Source organism: Orbicella franksi, chromosome 8 (genome assembly GCF_964199315.1).
Source record: "Orbicella franksi chromosome 8, jaOrbFran1.1, whole genome shotgun sequence".
NCBI classification, from domain to species: Eukaryota; Metazoa; Cnidaria; class Anthozoa; order Scleractinia; family Merulinidae; genus Orbicella; species Orbicella franksi.
The window spans coordinates 10,905,924-10,922,676 of record NC_138152.1 but is presented as its reverse complement, the minus strand read 5'-3'; the positions used below and the strand labels follow the sequence as shown (position 1 = coordinate 10,922,676).

General features: G+C 47.4%; 1 protein-coding gene across 1 annotated transcript in view; it reads right to left on the bottom strand.

The window, feature by feature from the left end:
* The window catches only part of LOC145495875 (uncharacterized), a 297,135-nt gene that overhangs the window by 27,660 nt on the left and 252,722 nt on the right, over positions 1 to 16,753 (bottom strand). The window contains exon 3 of the mRNA XM_081475467.1: positions 957 to 1,069. Coding sequence (XP_081331593.1) covers positions 957 to 996 — 40 coding nt within the window. The 5' untranslated portion in view covers positions 997 to 1,069. The remainder of the gene's footprint in view (positions 1 to 956; positions 1,070 to 16,753) is intronic.

The window sequence follows — 16,753 nt, the reverse complement described above, 5'->3', positions numbered from 1 at the left end:
TATATATGTCGTAGTTAAAAATGCTTTTTTTTTGGTCAGGATGATTTCAAACTAGTCTAATTTTCATCAAAGGGGTTGGGGGAGTCTGGAAACCAATAACTTATTAGGCCATTAAATATTCAAAAATTTGTAATGATTGCTTGCATAGCCAAGTGAAGATGAAAGTGGACTACAAAGTCAGAGATTGGGTGAATCTAGGTGAGTACAAAGTAAAAAAGTGGGGGTTAAAATGGGATCCTGGCTGGGTAGGGTACTGGGTGGACTTCCATATAAAAACGATGAGGATCTCGGTACCTCTTAGGGGTTCTTTTCAAAGTTTTCAATGAACAGCGTTAACCCTATCCTTTTTATTTTTGGTGTCCCCTTAGGGGTAGGGTAGGGTTCAGGACAGTCAGGGAGGTGGGTGGTGGGCATGTTATTCTTTTTTAAGAAAAGCCCAAACATGAAGAAAAAAATAAAGTTATTTGCAAAATCTAAGCTAAGTTAAAACAAAATAACCTGGCTTAAGACATTCTTACCTAAAATACATTATGTTTAAACTACAACATATACATGTACACCCTTGCATCCAGTCCTCCTTGTATCAAGAGGTGTTGTGACGGCAAACTATCTTGACTAAGAACAACACAATGTCCGTGACCACTTAACACGGACCATCCAGCCCCAACTCACTTACTATCGGCCACCTGATCACCACCCGTGTTACTTTCAAGAATGAAAAACATCTTTTGTTGAGCATTTTTGTTTTTCCACTGGCTCAATTTTTAGCTTCCTTTGCTTAATTAGTAGATAATAATGATATATGATACAACAAAGAGTACAACTGAACCCTAACTCATACAACCTTAACCCTTTCAGATTAAACTAAATGACTTAATTTGAAAGTTACATTGTGTAATATATAAAGATCCTACAAACTTAACAACATAATTACAACTAACACCATGAGCACTCACCCAATAGAAGTACTTCATATAATTCCCCGGCTTCCCCCATTAGACAGCGCAAGCGTCAGAATTTATCCTCAGGATAAAACTGTTGTACAGCTGCAACCGTTAAGTAATTTCACCTAGAAGTACAATGCAAACAGTGGTATTCTCTATTTATATACTTGCAAAATTCATTGCTACTTCCAAAGGAATGAATCCAATGAAAAGACACTATTCAGGTCACATGAATGAGCTGCAAACCTCAATACAAATTATGCATTCCGTAAATTTTAATACAAAAAACCCCGCCTGTATCATTTTGAAAACAGAATGACACTAACTGATTACGTCTTTTGATTGTTTGCTTTTAAGCTTGAACAACAAAGATTGCATATTAATAAATTTCACAAGTTTTATTTAACCATCATGTTCGAACTCACCACTAAAAACACCTATTCAGGCTGGCTGCCTAAATTATGTTTACCACAGTAGTATAGGGGGAGTCAGACAAATACCGTTTCGCAGAGGGAGAAGAATTTCCCGGTTTTACAACTCCCAGGTTCAAAACCGAAGCTCGCAAGCTCGCTTCGGTTGAAGTTGGGGTTGCAAAACCGCGAAATGCTGGGTCCCTCTGCGAAACAGTATTTGTCCGACTCCCCCTATACTACTAAGGGGAAGTGGGGAAGGGGAAGGGATTCCTATTAGATAGAAACGACCCCGCTGTTATACCGCCCGAACACCGGCAATGTTTCGAGGAACAAACAAGTGTGCGTGGTTGATGCGTGGTCGGAAAGAAAACTGCGGAAAGAGCTGTGTCGGCGCTTATTGCAGGAAGCACAACTATCAACTCAAGAAAGGGATGAAAATTCCTACCCCATGTCGCGGCTGTGGAGTTGGGGTTTTGTGCGATTACCGTCTTTGCATTTCATGCGGCGGGAGCGCGCTTAAACACCGGCTTATTCACAAACGCAAAAAGGCAAAGAAAAATTTTGAACTTGTTTTGCTCGAGCTCAAGTCAACCCAATTAGAGAGATGAACACCTTCCATCATACAAGTTGGCAATGTCTTCCGTTGACCAAAGGTTTGAAGAAAGTCTGGAAGAAGAACTTGCAAAAATCGATCCAACAACGTTGCAGTATTTAGACCAATTACTTGCAGAAAACGTGCCAGCTGTTAGAAAGGTTGTTCAGAACGTGCTGGATGAACCTATTTCCCAAGAAACGGAGAAGCGTTCGCAAAAACCTTTACGTCCAAAAGCTTACCGACCAAGACCACCTCCCAGGCAAAGAAAAACGCGAAAAATGCAAGAGCTTCTGAGGGAGTACGACCCCTTTCCTGTACAGAACATCCGAACAGTGACAGACTACCAGAATGAGATTCTGGACCTGTTCGATGACGCAACACATGAGGGGGAAGAGAGTAAAGGGCGGCGCTACATTCGATGGCGCTTCATCAGAGGTCTGGAAAAAGACCTAACAACAAACTTTATGGAAAAAATTCGAGAAAACGTTGACACAACGTTTTACATGAGGCATGTTTTCTCGTACCAGCTGCGCAACATTGAAGATGGAACGGTCATTCTGTACTACAAAAACCACGGCTCGCCTTGGATAAACAGATTGGCAGAGGCGGAAGAATGGCTGAGCGAAGAAGAGACAAAACGCCTGGACCATGACAAAATCGAAAGACCATCAACAAAGTGGGAGTTTGTAAGCTCTTTTAATGTTGACCTGAAGGTTGTGATTGACCGCCAACCGTTGTTGGGTACAGGCCCGTAACCGGACTGGCTGCGCAACCTTGCCCATGGCGGGGCGATGGCGGTGTTGGATACCTATCAAGATAACCTGTGTCTATGGCGTTGCATCGCTGTGCACCGAGGAGCGCGTGTCGATCGAAGTACAAAAGCAGCCCGCAGTCTCGCCAAGAGTTTCTACAAACTCAAAACTATGCCAACCGACTGCCCAAAAACGTCTCTGGATGAACTAGACAAGGTTGAAAGGCATCTGAATCAAGGTACAGCGTTTTCGGACTGACTCGGCATCCGGGTGTATGAGCCTGAGAGGGGGGCAGGAGAAGTGGTATGGCACCTTAGACGAAACCCAGCAGCGAGTTTGAAGAACATTCTGACAATCGGTATCTACGAAGGGCACGCGTTCGTCATCAAAGATATTGCCAGGTTGGCCAAAAATTATGCATGCACTCATTGCAGAGCGAGATTCACAAAAGTTTGCAATCTCCAACGCCATTCCAAACCTGCAGTGCAAGAAAAACGGTAATCGATTGCCCGGGTGAAAGGGTCGAAGCCTCGCAGACAGCTTTCGAGAAAGCTTTCTATCTAAAACACAACGCTTCCAAAGAATCGCTTCAGTGGCTTGATCGAGAAGCCAAGCGGCGGAAAATCCACATCCACCACGCAACGTGCGCGCATGGTGGCGAGCGTTGGATTGAGCGCGCACCTGTCGACGGGTACAACCACGCAACGAAGACTGTATTTCAATACCACGGCTGCCACTGGCACGGGTGTCCAAAATGTTACCCGCAAGATCGCGACAAAATCATTGACCGCAACAACCAAACGCGCGAAGATAGGTACCAAGCCACAATGAAACGCACAAGATTTCTGCGGGAGGCCGGCTACCAAGTTATCCAGGCCTGGGCATGCGAAGTTGCGAAAATCTACGCTGATCCACCGCGGGCCGAAACAAAAAGCTACCCGCATGCGATCTTGTACGATTTCGAGGCGTATGGCGATAATTATCATCGGAAGGAGCCGACGCCCGCGCTCACGATAGAAAACGCGCACGTGCCAATTTCGGTGAGCGTTGGCGACACCCTTGAAAGAGAGCCCACCTACATCTGTGAAAGAGACCCCGTGGAGTTGGTCCGCAAGTTTATGGAAGAGCTGGAGAGACGCGAAAAAAACATCCGGGCCCAGGTACGGGCGGAGTTTGTATCAGAAGACACGCACCTGCTGCCAAAAGCGCAGCGACAAAAAATCGATGAATGGTGCAACCAGGTTCCTGTCGTCGGGTTCAACTCAGGCAGTTACGATCTGAATCTGATCAAAAACCACTTCGCTGACCGCCTCGCTGAAACATCCCCCAAAGTCAGAGTGGCAAAAAACGGAACAAAACCATGTTCTTGCTCACTTGGGGATTCCGTTTCCTTGATATCATCAACTACCTTGGGCCGGGGACGAGCTACGAGAAATAGGTGAAAGCCTACGAATGTAAGACAGTGAAATCGTGGTTTACCTACGAATGGTTTGACACCCCCGAAAAGCTTGATTTCCCTGGGCTCCCAAAATACGAGGAGTGGTATTCGAAGCTAAAGGGCGGATACGTTCTCACGCGGGATGAATGGGAGGGGTGCCAGCGACTGTTTAAAGAAAAGGGCATGCGTACCTTCTCAGACTGGCTGCGTTACTACAACAATCTCGATGTGGTTCCTGGCCTTGAGGCTCTGGAAAAGATGAGAAACTTCTACACCGAGAAGGGAATCGACATTCTGAAAGACGCTGTCAGCATCCCAGGCGTGAGTTTACATTACTTGCTCCAGGGAGCGGTTGAGCATGGCACGGAGCTTTACAGCCCAGGCAAAGAAGCGTATGAGATGTTGAAAGAAGCTGTTGTCGGGGGCCCGAGCCTCGTTTTCACAAGGCACCACGAAGTTGATGTCACAGAGATAAGGTCTCATCGAATATCAGAACCGTGTCTTTGCAAAAACATCGTTGGTTTTGACGTCAACGCCCTCTATCTTTCGACCATGCTCAGAGAAATGCCTTGTGGGAAGGAAATGGTCGTGCACTACACCGGCGAGTTCCAAGCGGAGGCGGTTCCTGCACTAACGCACAGGCTCAAAGAAGGAAGTTGGTTTGGATTTGCCAAAGTCGACATCGAGATTCCGGAGAGCTTGCGTCCAAAGTTTGAGGAGATGTGTCCTTTCTTTTACAACAAAACGGTTCCTGCCGAAGCTGTGCCAAAAGATATGGCTGATTACTTAGCTCGAACCGGCAGAAAGCGCGGAGACGGAAAAAATCTTGTGGGGGCGCTGTCTGCAGAACGGTTGTTGGTGTACGCCCCTCTGCTGCTGTGGTACGTGAACCACGGGGTGGTAGTCATAAAGGTTTACAGAACAATCGACTACCAACCGGCCAAGATCTTCCCCTGGTTCGTGAAGCAGGTGACGGAGGCGCGCCGGACAGGAGACGTGGACGAAAGCAAGGCGCTGCTCGCTGAAGTGTTCAAACTGCTGGGAAACAGCGCGTACGGGAAGCTCATTGAAGCTTTGGAGCGGCAAATGAACGTGATTTACACAAAAGACGAGAAGGTAGTCGACAGAGCCTTGCGAAGCGCGTATTACTCTGATCTTAACGAGATCGGGCAGGCGTATGAGTTGGAAAGCCGGAAGCCTCGGATCACAATCAGACGGCCGTTTCAGGTCGGAATCGCTATCTATCTGCTGGCAAAGCTGCGGATGCTAGAGTTCTATTACGACTTTCTCGACAAATATATTGACAGAAGAGATTTTGAGCTGATCCAGATGGACACGGACAGTAACTACATGGCCATCTCAGCAAAGCGGCTCGAAGACATTGTTCGGCCGGATCTGAAGCCAGAATTCGAGGCGCAAAAAACTCAGTGGCTCGCTTGGGACAAGTGGAGCGGCCACACCCCAGGTCTCTTCAAGCTTGAGTGTGAGGGCAGCCAGATGATCACACTCTGCTCGAAGTGTTATTTCGTCGACGAAGCAGAGGGCGAAAAAAAGAAGTTTAGCACGAAGGGGATGTCGAAGAAGCGGAACGAGATCACGTGGCAGCGTTTTAAGGCAGCGCTGGAAGACAGCAAGGATATGGCAACCAACAGAGGTTTCAGGATGCGGGACGGGCAGATGGTCACTTACGAGCAGCAGAAGCTGGGACTGAGCGCTTATTACGACAAGCGGTGGGTGCTGCCCGATGGGATACACACCGAACCAATCGAATTTCATATTTAGTTCGCGTCAGCCGAAGGCGTGTTTGGAGGGGAGAGTGTTAGCCAGTTGATAAATTTTATGAGATCGATCTTGTCATCTCGCGACCTGTCCACGATCCAGTCGATAAGTTTTATGGGTTCGTTCTTGTATTGTTCTCGATCGTTTTGATACTCCGTGGCCGCCTCACCAATCATGAAAAGTTCTTTTTTGTGGTCGAGAACAAATTCATGGAAACGCTCTGCAAAATACTTGACTTCTTCGTCGTAGCTCTTTTCTTTTTCTTTCGCGGAAAACTCAATAGCCCAGTAAAGAAAATCCTCGACGGGCACAATGGCTGACATGGCGAGATATAATGGATTCCTTTTTCTTCAAAATAAAAAATTCCCGGCAGCGTTACGGTTACACCAGCTTTGATCTATTGCCTACATTAACGGATGATGAACTTAGAGAGTTGGAAGCCGAAGTTTCAAAGTGGCTCTGGGGTTAATTGTGTGTTTGGAGGGACAACTAGCAGTTCTTCACGCACGAAGCCGCGCTTGGGACCGTCGTGCAAATAGTAGATAACAGGTTGATCCGGTTTGGTAAAAGATATTTCAATGCTGTAAACTTTCAAAGACCAGATTGGATCTGTGGCTCTTTTTACACCGCCTTCAAGCTCCCCGGGCTGGTAGAGATAACGAACTTGGACAAGGGAGGGGAGAATTTTTCGCTTTTTCCAACAGGCCTTGAATAAGATGTCGATGGCCTTGCATAAACAGATTTTTCTTTGATGGCGACGGCGGGTTTCTTGCCGATAAGGCTTGTGACCTCGTTGTTCAAAGCCGAAACAACTTCAGGAAGTCTTTTCACCCAGGCAGTTGACCGCTGGCCATCAGGAAGTCGCATTTCCACGGCGTACTGGTGCCCGAACAAGCGCTCAGCCAGGGTGCGGTTGAAACGTTCAACAATGGCCTGGTCGCGGTGAATGTCAACGCGCCCGCGCCGGATATATGTTTTGTGCTTTTCCATCTCTTTTGTGACAGCTCCCATGAATTCGCGCCCAGGGTCAACCTGCAGAATTTGAGGCCATTTAAGAGGCGCGCGCTTGTAAATCTTCTGAAAGGGCTGGGCGACCTCATAGCGGCTGGCCACGTCGACAACGGTCAGCGCGTATTTGTAAACTTTGCGGCCACGAGGCAGTTTGTCATGCGGCAGAAAAAGAAGGTCTGCCTGGTGGACCGAGTTGGGTGTGGGAATGTAAAATTTCGGCCGAGGAATTCGCCTCGGCGCGGGGAGGAATATCTGCCAGAGCGCTTGCCTGATCACCCACCTTTTTGCGGTTTCTTCAGGTACCTTGGCGGCCTCGGCTAATTTTTTGATCGCGGCGATACCTTTCCAGTAGCCCCCGGGGCCGTAGTATATATTTGCGAGTTTGGCGTCCATAGCGTTACTATTAGTAAGGGCGTAGAAAAGTTTAAAGGAACCGGAAGGCTGCGTAGCCCAGAGCGAGCGCCCCGGCCCCCACGAACATGAGTTCACCATTTTTCTGCTGCTCGCTTGGTTGATAGAAATCTGAGAACTTGGGCTCTTTGGGGGGTATCATTCGTTCGTCAGGATGCGCCTGGTTGTAGAGTTTGAAGGCATAGTCCGTGTTGGTGAAGTTCTGCTTGGCCTCCGCCTTTATTTGCGCGTTGGTCGCAATCCAGTCGAGAAGATGGGTGCGGTCGCGCATGTATTTGGCGTAAGCCGCTTGGTACGCCTCGAGAGCTTTGTCATGGCGCTTTTTTTCTTCAAGTGCAGCTTTGTCGCCCCCACCAAGCGCCCTCGCCAGATAATTTCCACCGATAAAAGCCGCGGCGTTCAACACAGCCCCACCAACCATAATCGCGATGCTCGCCATGGTGTTATATATCAGAGTCCTTTTTTCAAATCATTAATTTCAAACGCTGGTGGGAAGGATTTTTTGGTCCTCGAGGTACTGTTTGAGCGCAATGCTGCCCGCCACGACGGCGGTGAACTTCACGTAATTCATCGCACTGCTGCTGGGATCAGAAGTAAAATTCTCTTTTACAACCTTTTTTGTGGCCCACCCGATGCCAGCGGCTAAGCCAGTGAGGGTAGCGGCGTCCATGATGGTCTTAACAAGCTTGTTGTCTGACATGATAGCGGTTGATATAAGTAAAAACAAAAGTTTAAAATAAATTAATCTGTCTTTTCCGCGACTTCTTTTTCCTCTTCTATTCTTCTTATTTCTTCCTCTATTTCTTTTCTTCTTGCCTTGAGAAGATCGAAGACTGTATCAAAAACCTCTACGTTGAAGTCGTACCATACCAGCCCTATACCAAAAATTGCGGCTGAAGAGATGAGAATCTGTGGAAAGTCAACTTTTGGCATAGTGATATACTTTACACTAGAAAGTTTAAATCATTTTTTTCAAACCTTTTGGCTGTGTTGCGCGAGCAGGTTCTGGCTCAACACGCGCGGGCTCAGGTGCGAATGCGGCCTTGAGCTCTTCCCGTTTGTAATAAATCCCGACCAGTGAAACGACTAAGCTGCCAACAGCAAGCCATTGGGTGGTGCTGAGGCTGCTATTCTTTTCCCCGCTGCACTTTGGGTTTTCGCCTTCTGTAGTCGGGGCTGGCTCGGGAGCAGCTGTGGCGGCTTTCGCCTTGTTGTTCGCCATATAAGCCTCTGCTCCTTTTTTCTGTTGCTCCTGGGCCAGCCGCGTTCTTTCAGCAACCAATTTGCCAGCAGCCACACGCTTGGGATTTTTCACACGCTGCGTGGTTGCAGTCGGAGTTGTCGCTTGCTCTGTGATATCACCGGCAGGTGATGTCTGGGTCTCGATCTGAGGGGTGCTCTCGGATTGTTCGGTAGACATTCTGAAACAAATGTGTATGGTGAGCAAATATAATAATGCTTAGAAATTACTCTGCGGTCGTTCTGCAATCACTCAGTGGGCGTTGAGGATTGCTGTTGAGGAATTCCTTCCAATTTCTGTTCGCCCTTTCTCTCCAAATGCGAGTTAAAATCAATATGTTTTGTGGTGATCAGTACCGCGTTGGCCGCAGCAAGAAACCGGCCGCACTTCAAAGCAAGGTTGCCGGCCAGATTGGAGAGCTCTTTGTTTATGATGTAGTCGTTTCTGAGTTCTTTTTGGTAAGCGTCGATGTCTTTAATGTTGACGGTCATTCTGACCGCTTTGGATACAAGAAAAATAAAGCTGTCGATCAAACTTTCTGTTGTCTTTGAGCCCACGTATGTCTCGTACCTTTTGGTGTATTTCTCGACATCTTTGTCGCTCAGGCGCTTCACCTGCTCGTGGGTTAACTGCACTCCGATGGCCTCTTTGGTTTTTCCTGTAGACACCAGCACGACCAGCTGCTCACGAAGAGCAGGAAAGTCAGGTCCGGGGGCGGTTGGAACTATGCCACCTGCTGGAGCACTCGGCGGCTCGGGCTCGGTTTGAAGTAGGTTCATAACTTCTGCTAACGCGGCCTCTTCTTCAGCCATTGTTCAAGGATATATTCAACTTTCATTCTTTTATTCAAAATAACTTTACCCCGTAGGGGTGGCAAAGCGAAAACACAAGATAAGAGAACTTTCGGTCTTTGAGCTTTGAAACCAGACCTTTGTACTCATCCTGAGAGAGTTCGCCGGCGTAATCATCAAAAATGTCTTTCGTGGTCTTGGCCGAGGGTGTGTAAAAGAGAATGATCGCCGCCACGTTCTCCCGGAACGAGGCTGTTATGCCGGTCATCTTCTGGGTCAGCACCCAAACGCTGATGCCCATATGTCGAGCAGAAAAGGCGAGATTCACCAGCTCGCCTGTACGCCCTTTCACATCTTTTGAGGCTGTGCAGTCATCGAGGATTATGAGTGTGTTGGCGCCCTCGAAAAGCCATCTCACTAGCTTCAACCACTTTTCCACGTTGTGCTGCTCGCATACTATCACATCCATTCTTGGATCATTTTCACCAATTCTGTGGTAGGTCTTGTTGTGCGCGAGTGTCGGGCAGATGAGCACGATGTAGTCGAACTTGAAGCGGAAAGGGCCGTAGATCTGGTCCAACACAAACCTTGATTTGCCTGAATTAGTCGGTCCCACAATGAGAGCGTTGAAGGGTATCTTGCTTGGGTCCATGTAATATTTAAAACTGTAAAGATTCTAGCTGTCTGTCCATAATGTTGAACTGGGAGTCGGAGATTACGAATACATGGCATTTCATGTCGCCTGCGCCTTCGGCTTTCTGCTCAATTTCCAGCTGGACACCGTCTGTACTGTTCACAATGCGGGTGCCGCTGCCGTGCATCGACTGATCTGCCATGGAGCACATGTCAATCACAAGCCCGAACTTATCACCGGTGTAAAACTTTGTCGCATTCATGTGCTCAGTTTTATTTTTTTCTTTCACAAAGAAGCGGTGGGCCTCTTCCCACATGTCCTTGCCTTCGATGCCGTCGATGAAAAGCATGTTGGGCGAGCCGTTGACCGTGACGCTGACTTTCGTCAGATCCGGGAAGATGAATTTTTCTGAATCTCTGTCGCCCGCAGTATACGGCTCTACAAACAGGAGGAGAAGGGCTTTTAGTGACCTTCTTTGGGCGTTGACTTTGATGTTGATCCTCGTGTCAGTTCCTTTTTTGAAAGACACCTCTTTGTCATGCATCATCATGGTCGTAAGTGAACTCTTTGCCGCTGGAGTAAACGCTGTGTGCCTCGTCCGCCAGAGTCTTGCTGCGGATAATTTCGTACTCGAGCTGGATGTTGGTCAGCTTGTATTTCAGCTGGGCTGTGTCGGAGCCTCTGACCACATGTATAGCTTCAGCAAGTTTTACATCGAACGTGAGGTCGTTGTAAAGGCCTGGGGGTAGAAAACACCGTGGTTGGTTAAAATCTGGTGGTCAAGCCTGATCCGGTACTTGCTTCCGTATACCTCATTCAGCTTGTTTTCAGCGTCGACGCCCGAGGTTTTCTTGTCTCCCGCGCCTGAGCGGATCTTGCATAGATCCTCGCTCTGAATCCCTTCGCGGAGCATGTTGTCTCACTTTTCCTGCGAAAGGAAAAGGTCTTCGAAAGTTTTGTAGATGTCATATCCAACCGTGTCTTGCAGGATAGTGCCTGCAAACTTCACGACCAGCCTGTCAACGAGCGCCCGCGTGATGTTCTGAACAAGGAAGTTGTTGGCGTGCCCTCCAGAAATGTCGATGTCAAAGCGAAGCGCTAGCAAGCCCGGCACCAGAACCTCATTCTCTTTCAGCTTGGGCACGGAAACATAAATCTTATCGCCGGGGTTGGCTTCAGAGCGGATAAAGGTGATTCGCTTGACCGCGCGCTCGGCCTGCATGGCGTGTAATGTCTTCTCGTTGTACGTTGGGCGAAGGTTCTCTGGCACTGACATTTCGTATAATAAACCGGTGATTATTTTCTAATTTAAAAATAACAGAATTGAAAAATATTATTGCTATGGCGACAGGCGGTGGCGAATTTGGTTACGAAGACCCGGACCTTGACAATCGGGTTCACCCCGATGATGATGATGATGATGAGGAACAAGAGGTTGAGAGAACCCAACCTTTTCAGCCAGGCGCGGAATCCACTCCCTACCAACCTGGCGCCCCCTACCACGTGGGTGAACAAATGGAAATGTGTACAATGCAGCACGAGCAGTCCGGCCTGCCTGACACTTCTTATCAGGAAGAAACCCCTTCGCTCGGTGATTTTATACATACCGATGACAAACCGGCCATGCTTGAAAGGGCAAAAGAAAAAATCAGAAGATGGTTCCCGAAGGTAGACTTCAAAACATTGGGCCCAATTGGTTTCAGCAAAAAAGGTAATGAATCTGAGATCGTTTCATTTGGTCCCAGGGGCGGGGTGAGTCCAAAATTATCAAGATTGGCGACCAAGGGTTACAAAAAGCTTTCACAGACGCAAAAAAAGCAGCTCTGGGGCCAACAGCTGAAGACATCATAGCTGAAGACCGCGACACCATCAGAGAACAACGCCAAAGGCTGATAGAGGCAGAGATCCAACTACAACAGGCGGAAACACTCTCTTCGCAAAGAGAAGAAAAGAAAGAAGTGGAAGTCCTGAGACGTAAAATCGAGCAAACTAATGCTCAGATTGATGCCATTCAGGATCAACAAGGTTCGAATCTTGAAAGTGAAGCAGAACTGCGCAGGCTAAAGCAACTGCAAGAGAATTTACAAACCGATCTTGAAAACAAGAAAAAAAATTGGACTCGCTTACAAAAGTAGCAAGAAACAGAGAAAAGGAACAAGCCAAGGTTGACAGACTCAGGGCCAGCCTCGCAGCAAAAGAAAGTGAAACAAACGCCATGGAAGAAAGGCTAAACCAAACAAAACCGTTGGACGACCTGAAAGAGCAGGAAAGCGAGCTGCAGCGCCAAAACGAGGAAGACCAGGCGATCATCCAAGATGAGAATGCCTCGCCCTCCGACAAAGAAGCCGCAGAAGGCAGAGTGGCAGAAAGAAACGAGGAGCTCGCGCGTTTGCAAACTCAGGTTGCGGAAAGGGAAAGGGCGCGGCCTCTCTTGGAAAGGGTCAAAGAGATCTTCAAAAAAAATGGTGTGACATTGACCGCTGTTCTTCTTGCCGCAGGGGTTACAATAGGGTCTGTCGTCGGAGCCCTCACCAGAGGTTTGAAAGCCACCGGCAAGGCTTTGGGGAAAGACCTAAAAGATATTGGCACGAAACTTGGTTCTCTGCTACCCGGGCTAATTGGGTCGATTGTGAGCTTTCTATTCAAAGCTGCGGGCCAAGCCATCGGGTTTCTGGCCGAGCACACCTGCTTATTCTTGCCGCGGTGGCCTTTTTGTTCGAAAAATATCTTAATAAGCGGCGTTAACTTTACCGTCAAGCCATGAACAGCAAAGCCGAGAATCCTACTACGCCAACAATGACAGTTGTTTTGTTTATTTCGTGTTGCGGTGTTTTGTCTCGAGCCGTTGGCTCTATTTTTTGCGCCGTTGGCTGTGCTTACTGAGTTTCGGGCGAAGCTGATTTTTTCGATTCGGCAGTTGCGGCTTTGTGCATCGGGTTGGAAGGATGGCTGTTAGGTTGGTTAATTTTTGACGGGCCGCCTGCCATTAGTTTGAGCGCAGCTTTTTTGTGTCTGGATTTACCTCGTTGTTGACCCCAAGTTTCATCCCGGAGACCGCCTGTTTCAGCTTGTTGTTGTAACCGATTGTGCTTTCGGTGTTGATAATCATTTGCGCGGGCATAAGCCAGGCCATGGGGGCTACAGCAAGATTGAGCCTAACCTTCGCTTGATCCACCGCGAGCTGGTACCTTTGCACGCTCTTGGCCAAGTCGGGCTGTCTGATCGCGTCTTCCATCAGCACCAGGAACTCGCTCTGGGCTTCTTTCACCCGGCCGCCAGAGCCGAGAATACTACTTCTCACGTTCACCTGCGCGCCCAGGATGCAGCAAACGAAAGCCTCGATTGACTGGTTGATTCTCGACAACCCCGCCTGCGTCAAACCGGCGGCTCTGTTTGGGGCGAACGAGTCATACTGGGCCACGGCATCAGGTTCAATGAAAGAAAGCAGATTTCCTTTGTTTGCCGCACCGCCTTCATCACTGAATTTATAGAACCCTCCTGGATAAGCGGTTCCTGTTTTCAATGGCCCGTGCCCTGTCACGCCAAGGTATACACTTCCCAAGCCGTGGTTTTTCCCTTGTGTGAAGCGAAAATCGCTCGAGGGGTCTATGCCGAACTCGTCGCATAGCCTTTTGTACAAAGCAACGTCATAATGATTATTCATTTGGCTGAACGTCGGGTCTCCGGGCAAAGCGCTTATGCTCTGAATACCTCCTAGCTGGTAAAAAATGCGCCTGACTGTGAAGTACACGTGGAAGATATAAAATGCTCTTATCTGCGGGGGGAGATTTAGCCCGCTGTCAAAGATTTCGCGAGAAATTCCGCACCCCTGTGTCGCGCAGAAAACTGCGAAGTTGAGCTGTTGCGGCCAATATTTCATGTCAGGCCCTCCTAACCAGTGTTTTGATTCGGTTCCAGAAGTGTGCCTGAGTTTGGTTTTTTGGAATATTTCTCTGAATTTTGTCGTGAAATATTGGTCAGGCGTGACGTAGATTTTGATTTCGGCGTTGAATATTTTTTTTCAAGCTTGGCGCTTTGCCGTCGAAAGGTACCGCAGGGATGGGCAAGGAAACTTTTGAACCAAGTGGCGACAATTGATAAGGAAAACCTCCGCTGTCTCCCAAACCAAGCGCTTGTGTCATTTCCGCGCTCCAATACCGCCTGTCTGAGCCGAAGACGCTTTGTAACGAGCCTTCGCTTTCTTTGAAAAACACCTCTGCTGTTGCGTTATTTTTCTCGTCGATGCTTTCTTGTGAAACGAACCGGCTTTTGTCTGCTTTTGGAAAGTGGTTTAAAAAATTTGTCCACACCTTTTTCTTCGCGGCATCCGCTTTTTTCACAAACTCAGGATCTTTCCACAAATTCGCCATCTTATTTGGACACAATTTTGTTCGTTAAATATAAAAATGGTTGTTCTCACTATTGTCACACAACAGAACGGAGAGACTATCTATTTTGAAGAGCCGATACCGAAAGTACATTTCATGAAACTCATATCTTGTAGTTTATTCAACAGCTGGGACACTTTGAAAAAAGAAGGTTCAGCCACCTTGGGAAATAAAGACAAAGATATAGCTTTTTCAATCAGTAAAATAATGCCAGGGCATTATAGTTTAGAAAGAATGGCAAAAGAAATAGAAGGTATGTTCGACAAATATAAATATAAAGAGTTGCAAACAGCAATAAATCAACCTGTTAGTCAGCTTGTAATCAGAAATTTGCGGAAAAAACCGATTGAACTTGATCACGATTTAGCCACTTTGCTTGGTATTGGGCGAAAGTTGTCGCCTATAACCTTTGTAAAACGGCTTACATCTCCAACGACATATTTCATTCATTGTGATTTGATCGACACAGAACGGAATCTGTTTAATAGCAAAAGGTCAGATGTCTTAGCCCTGTTTGATGTGAAAGGGAAGCCTTTTGAAAAGGTAAGCTACCACGGTTCTCCGCAACAGGTTTTGCGAGAGTGTTCTACAGACGAGTTTATAAATAGCATCCCCATTAGCGTGAAAGATGAAAATAGCGAACTCTTTGATTTCAAAGGCCTCCCACTTCTTTTTGAATTAGAGTTAACTTAAATTTCTTTATATACGCAATGTCTTCAGCAAATCTTTTACCTCCAAGCGCGCCGCCTGCCGAGCCTCTCTATCCAGGACTGGCGGCGCCTTCTGAAAATTTCCGCTTGCAAAAGATCAACGAGATTTCAAACACTTTGGACCATGAGGTCAGCCACTATCGCCTCGTTGCTAAAAAATACAAACGGACGAGAAAGTTCGTTAATTGGAGTGCCACCAGCTCCAGTGTTCTCTCGGCAGCTTTTTCCAGCGCTAGTTTTGGCTCCGCCCTGTCTTTGGTTGGCCTGCCGGTAACAGTTCCTTTAGGCGGCGCTGGGGGGTGTTTCGCTCTCGTTTCTTCGGGGCTGATAATCGCCAGCAAAAAAACTCGAGTCGAAAATTAAAAAACATCAAGAGATTTACCACGCTCGCCGTTGCCAAGCGGGAGACAATCAACAGACTACTCTCCAAAGCTTTGAACAACAACGAAGTGTCTTCCCACAAGTTTGACACCATCCTTTCCGAGTTTCAGCAGTATAACTCACTGAAGGAACAAGTCCGAGCAAAGATGCTTCGCCAACCGTCAAAGAGAAAGCTTACCGATGTTGATGTTAAGAAAATGGAGAAAGACATCCGCGGCAGACTTGATGCTGAACTGATAAAAAAAATAACAAACCCCCCCGCTTCGAACTGACTTTTAGAAACAGACGGTTTTATTTACATATTATAAAAACATGCTCGTCTGCTTCCACTTGATTGCGTTTCTCGCCCACGAATATTTCACACCTGAGTGGCAAAAAGATTCTCGTGATATTACGCGCGAGATAATTGCTGCTATGGTTGATGCCGATGAGGTTTTTTACTAGGAAACACCCGCCTTTTTTCGCTAACGCTCCCTGCCAAAAAGGAACCACTCGTGCCAATCATAGGTCCAGGAGCATACTTTTAAAAAATTCTTGTACTCTGGGCTGTTTTCTATGAGAGGGATTAACTCCATCGGTGGGCTTAGCTGTGCTTTATGAAGAGTTCCCTCCCTTTCGAAACAGGGGAAACAACAGCCCTCGAAATAGCAGTCCGGATATTCAAGGCAATTTATCATTGGTGCAATCTGCTGCATGTATTGGCAGAAAGGCAGTTTTGAAATATGCTCGTGTACCTTGTCCCAGCCCATTTCCTCTTTTTGTCTCATTTTTATTGCGAGATACTCCTTGTAAATTATCTCACGAAGCTCTGGAGGGAGGTTTTGAATGGCCTCGGAAAGTTCGCAGTTTTCTTTCCGGCCACGCATCAACCACGCACACTTGTTTGTTCCTCGAAACATTGCCGGTGTTCGGGCGGTATAACAGCAGGGTCGTTTCTATCTAATAGGAATCCCTTCCCCCTTCCCCCTTCCCCTTAGTAGTATAGGGGGAGTCGGACAAATACTGTTTTGCAGAGGGACCCAGCATTTCCCGGTTTTGCAACCCCAACTTCAACCGAAGCGAGCTTGCGAGCTTCGGTTTTGAACCTGGGAGTTGTAAAACCGGGAAATTCTTCTCCCTCTGCGAAACGGTATTTGTCTGACTCCCCCTATACTACTACCACTAAGTCTAACTGTTGACGACAGTGCAACTCCAACAACCCTGTCGTTATTACAACCTTCAGGTTGTCGTTACCTCTTCTTATAGTTTGGCCTGTCATGAACAAAG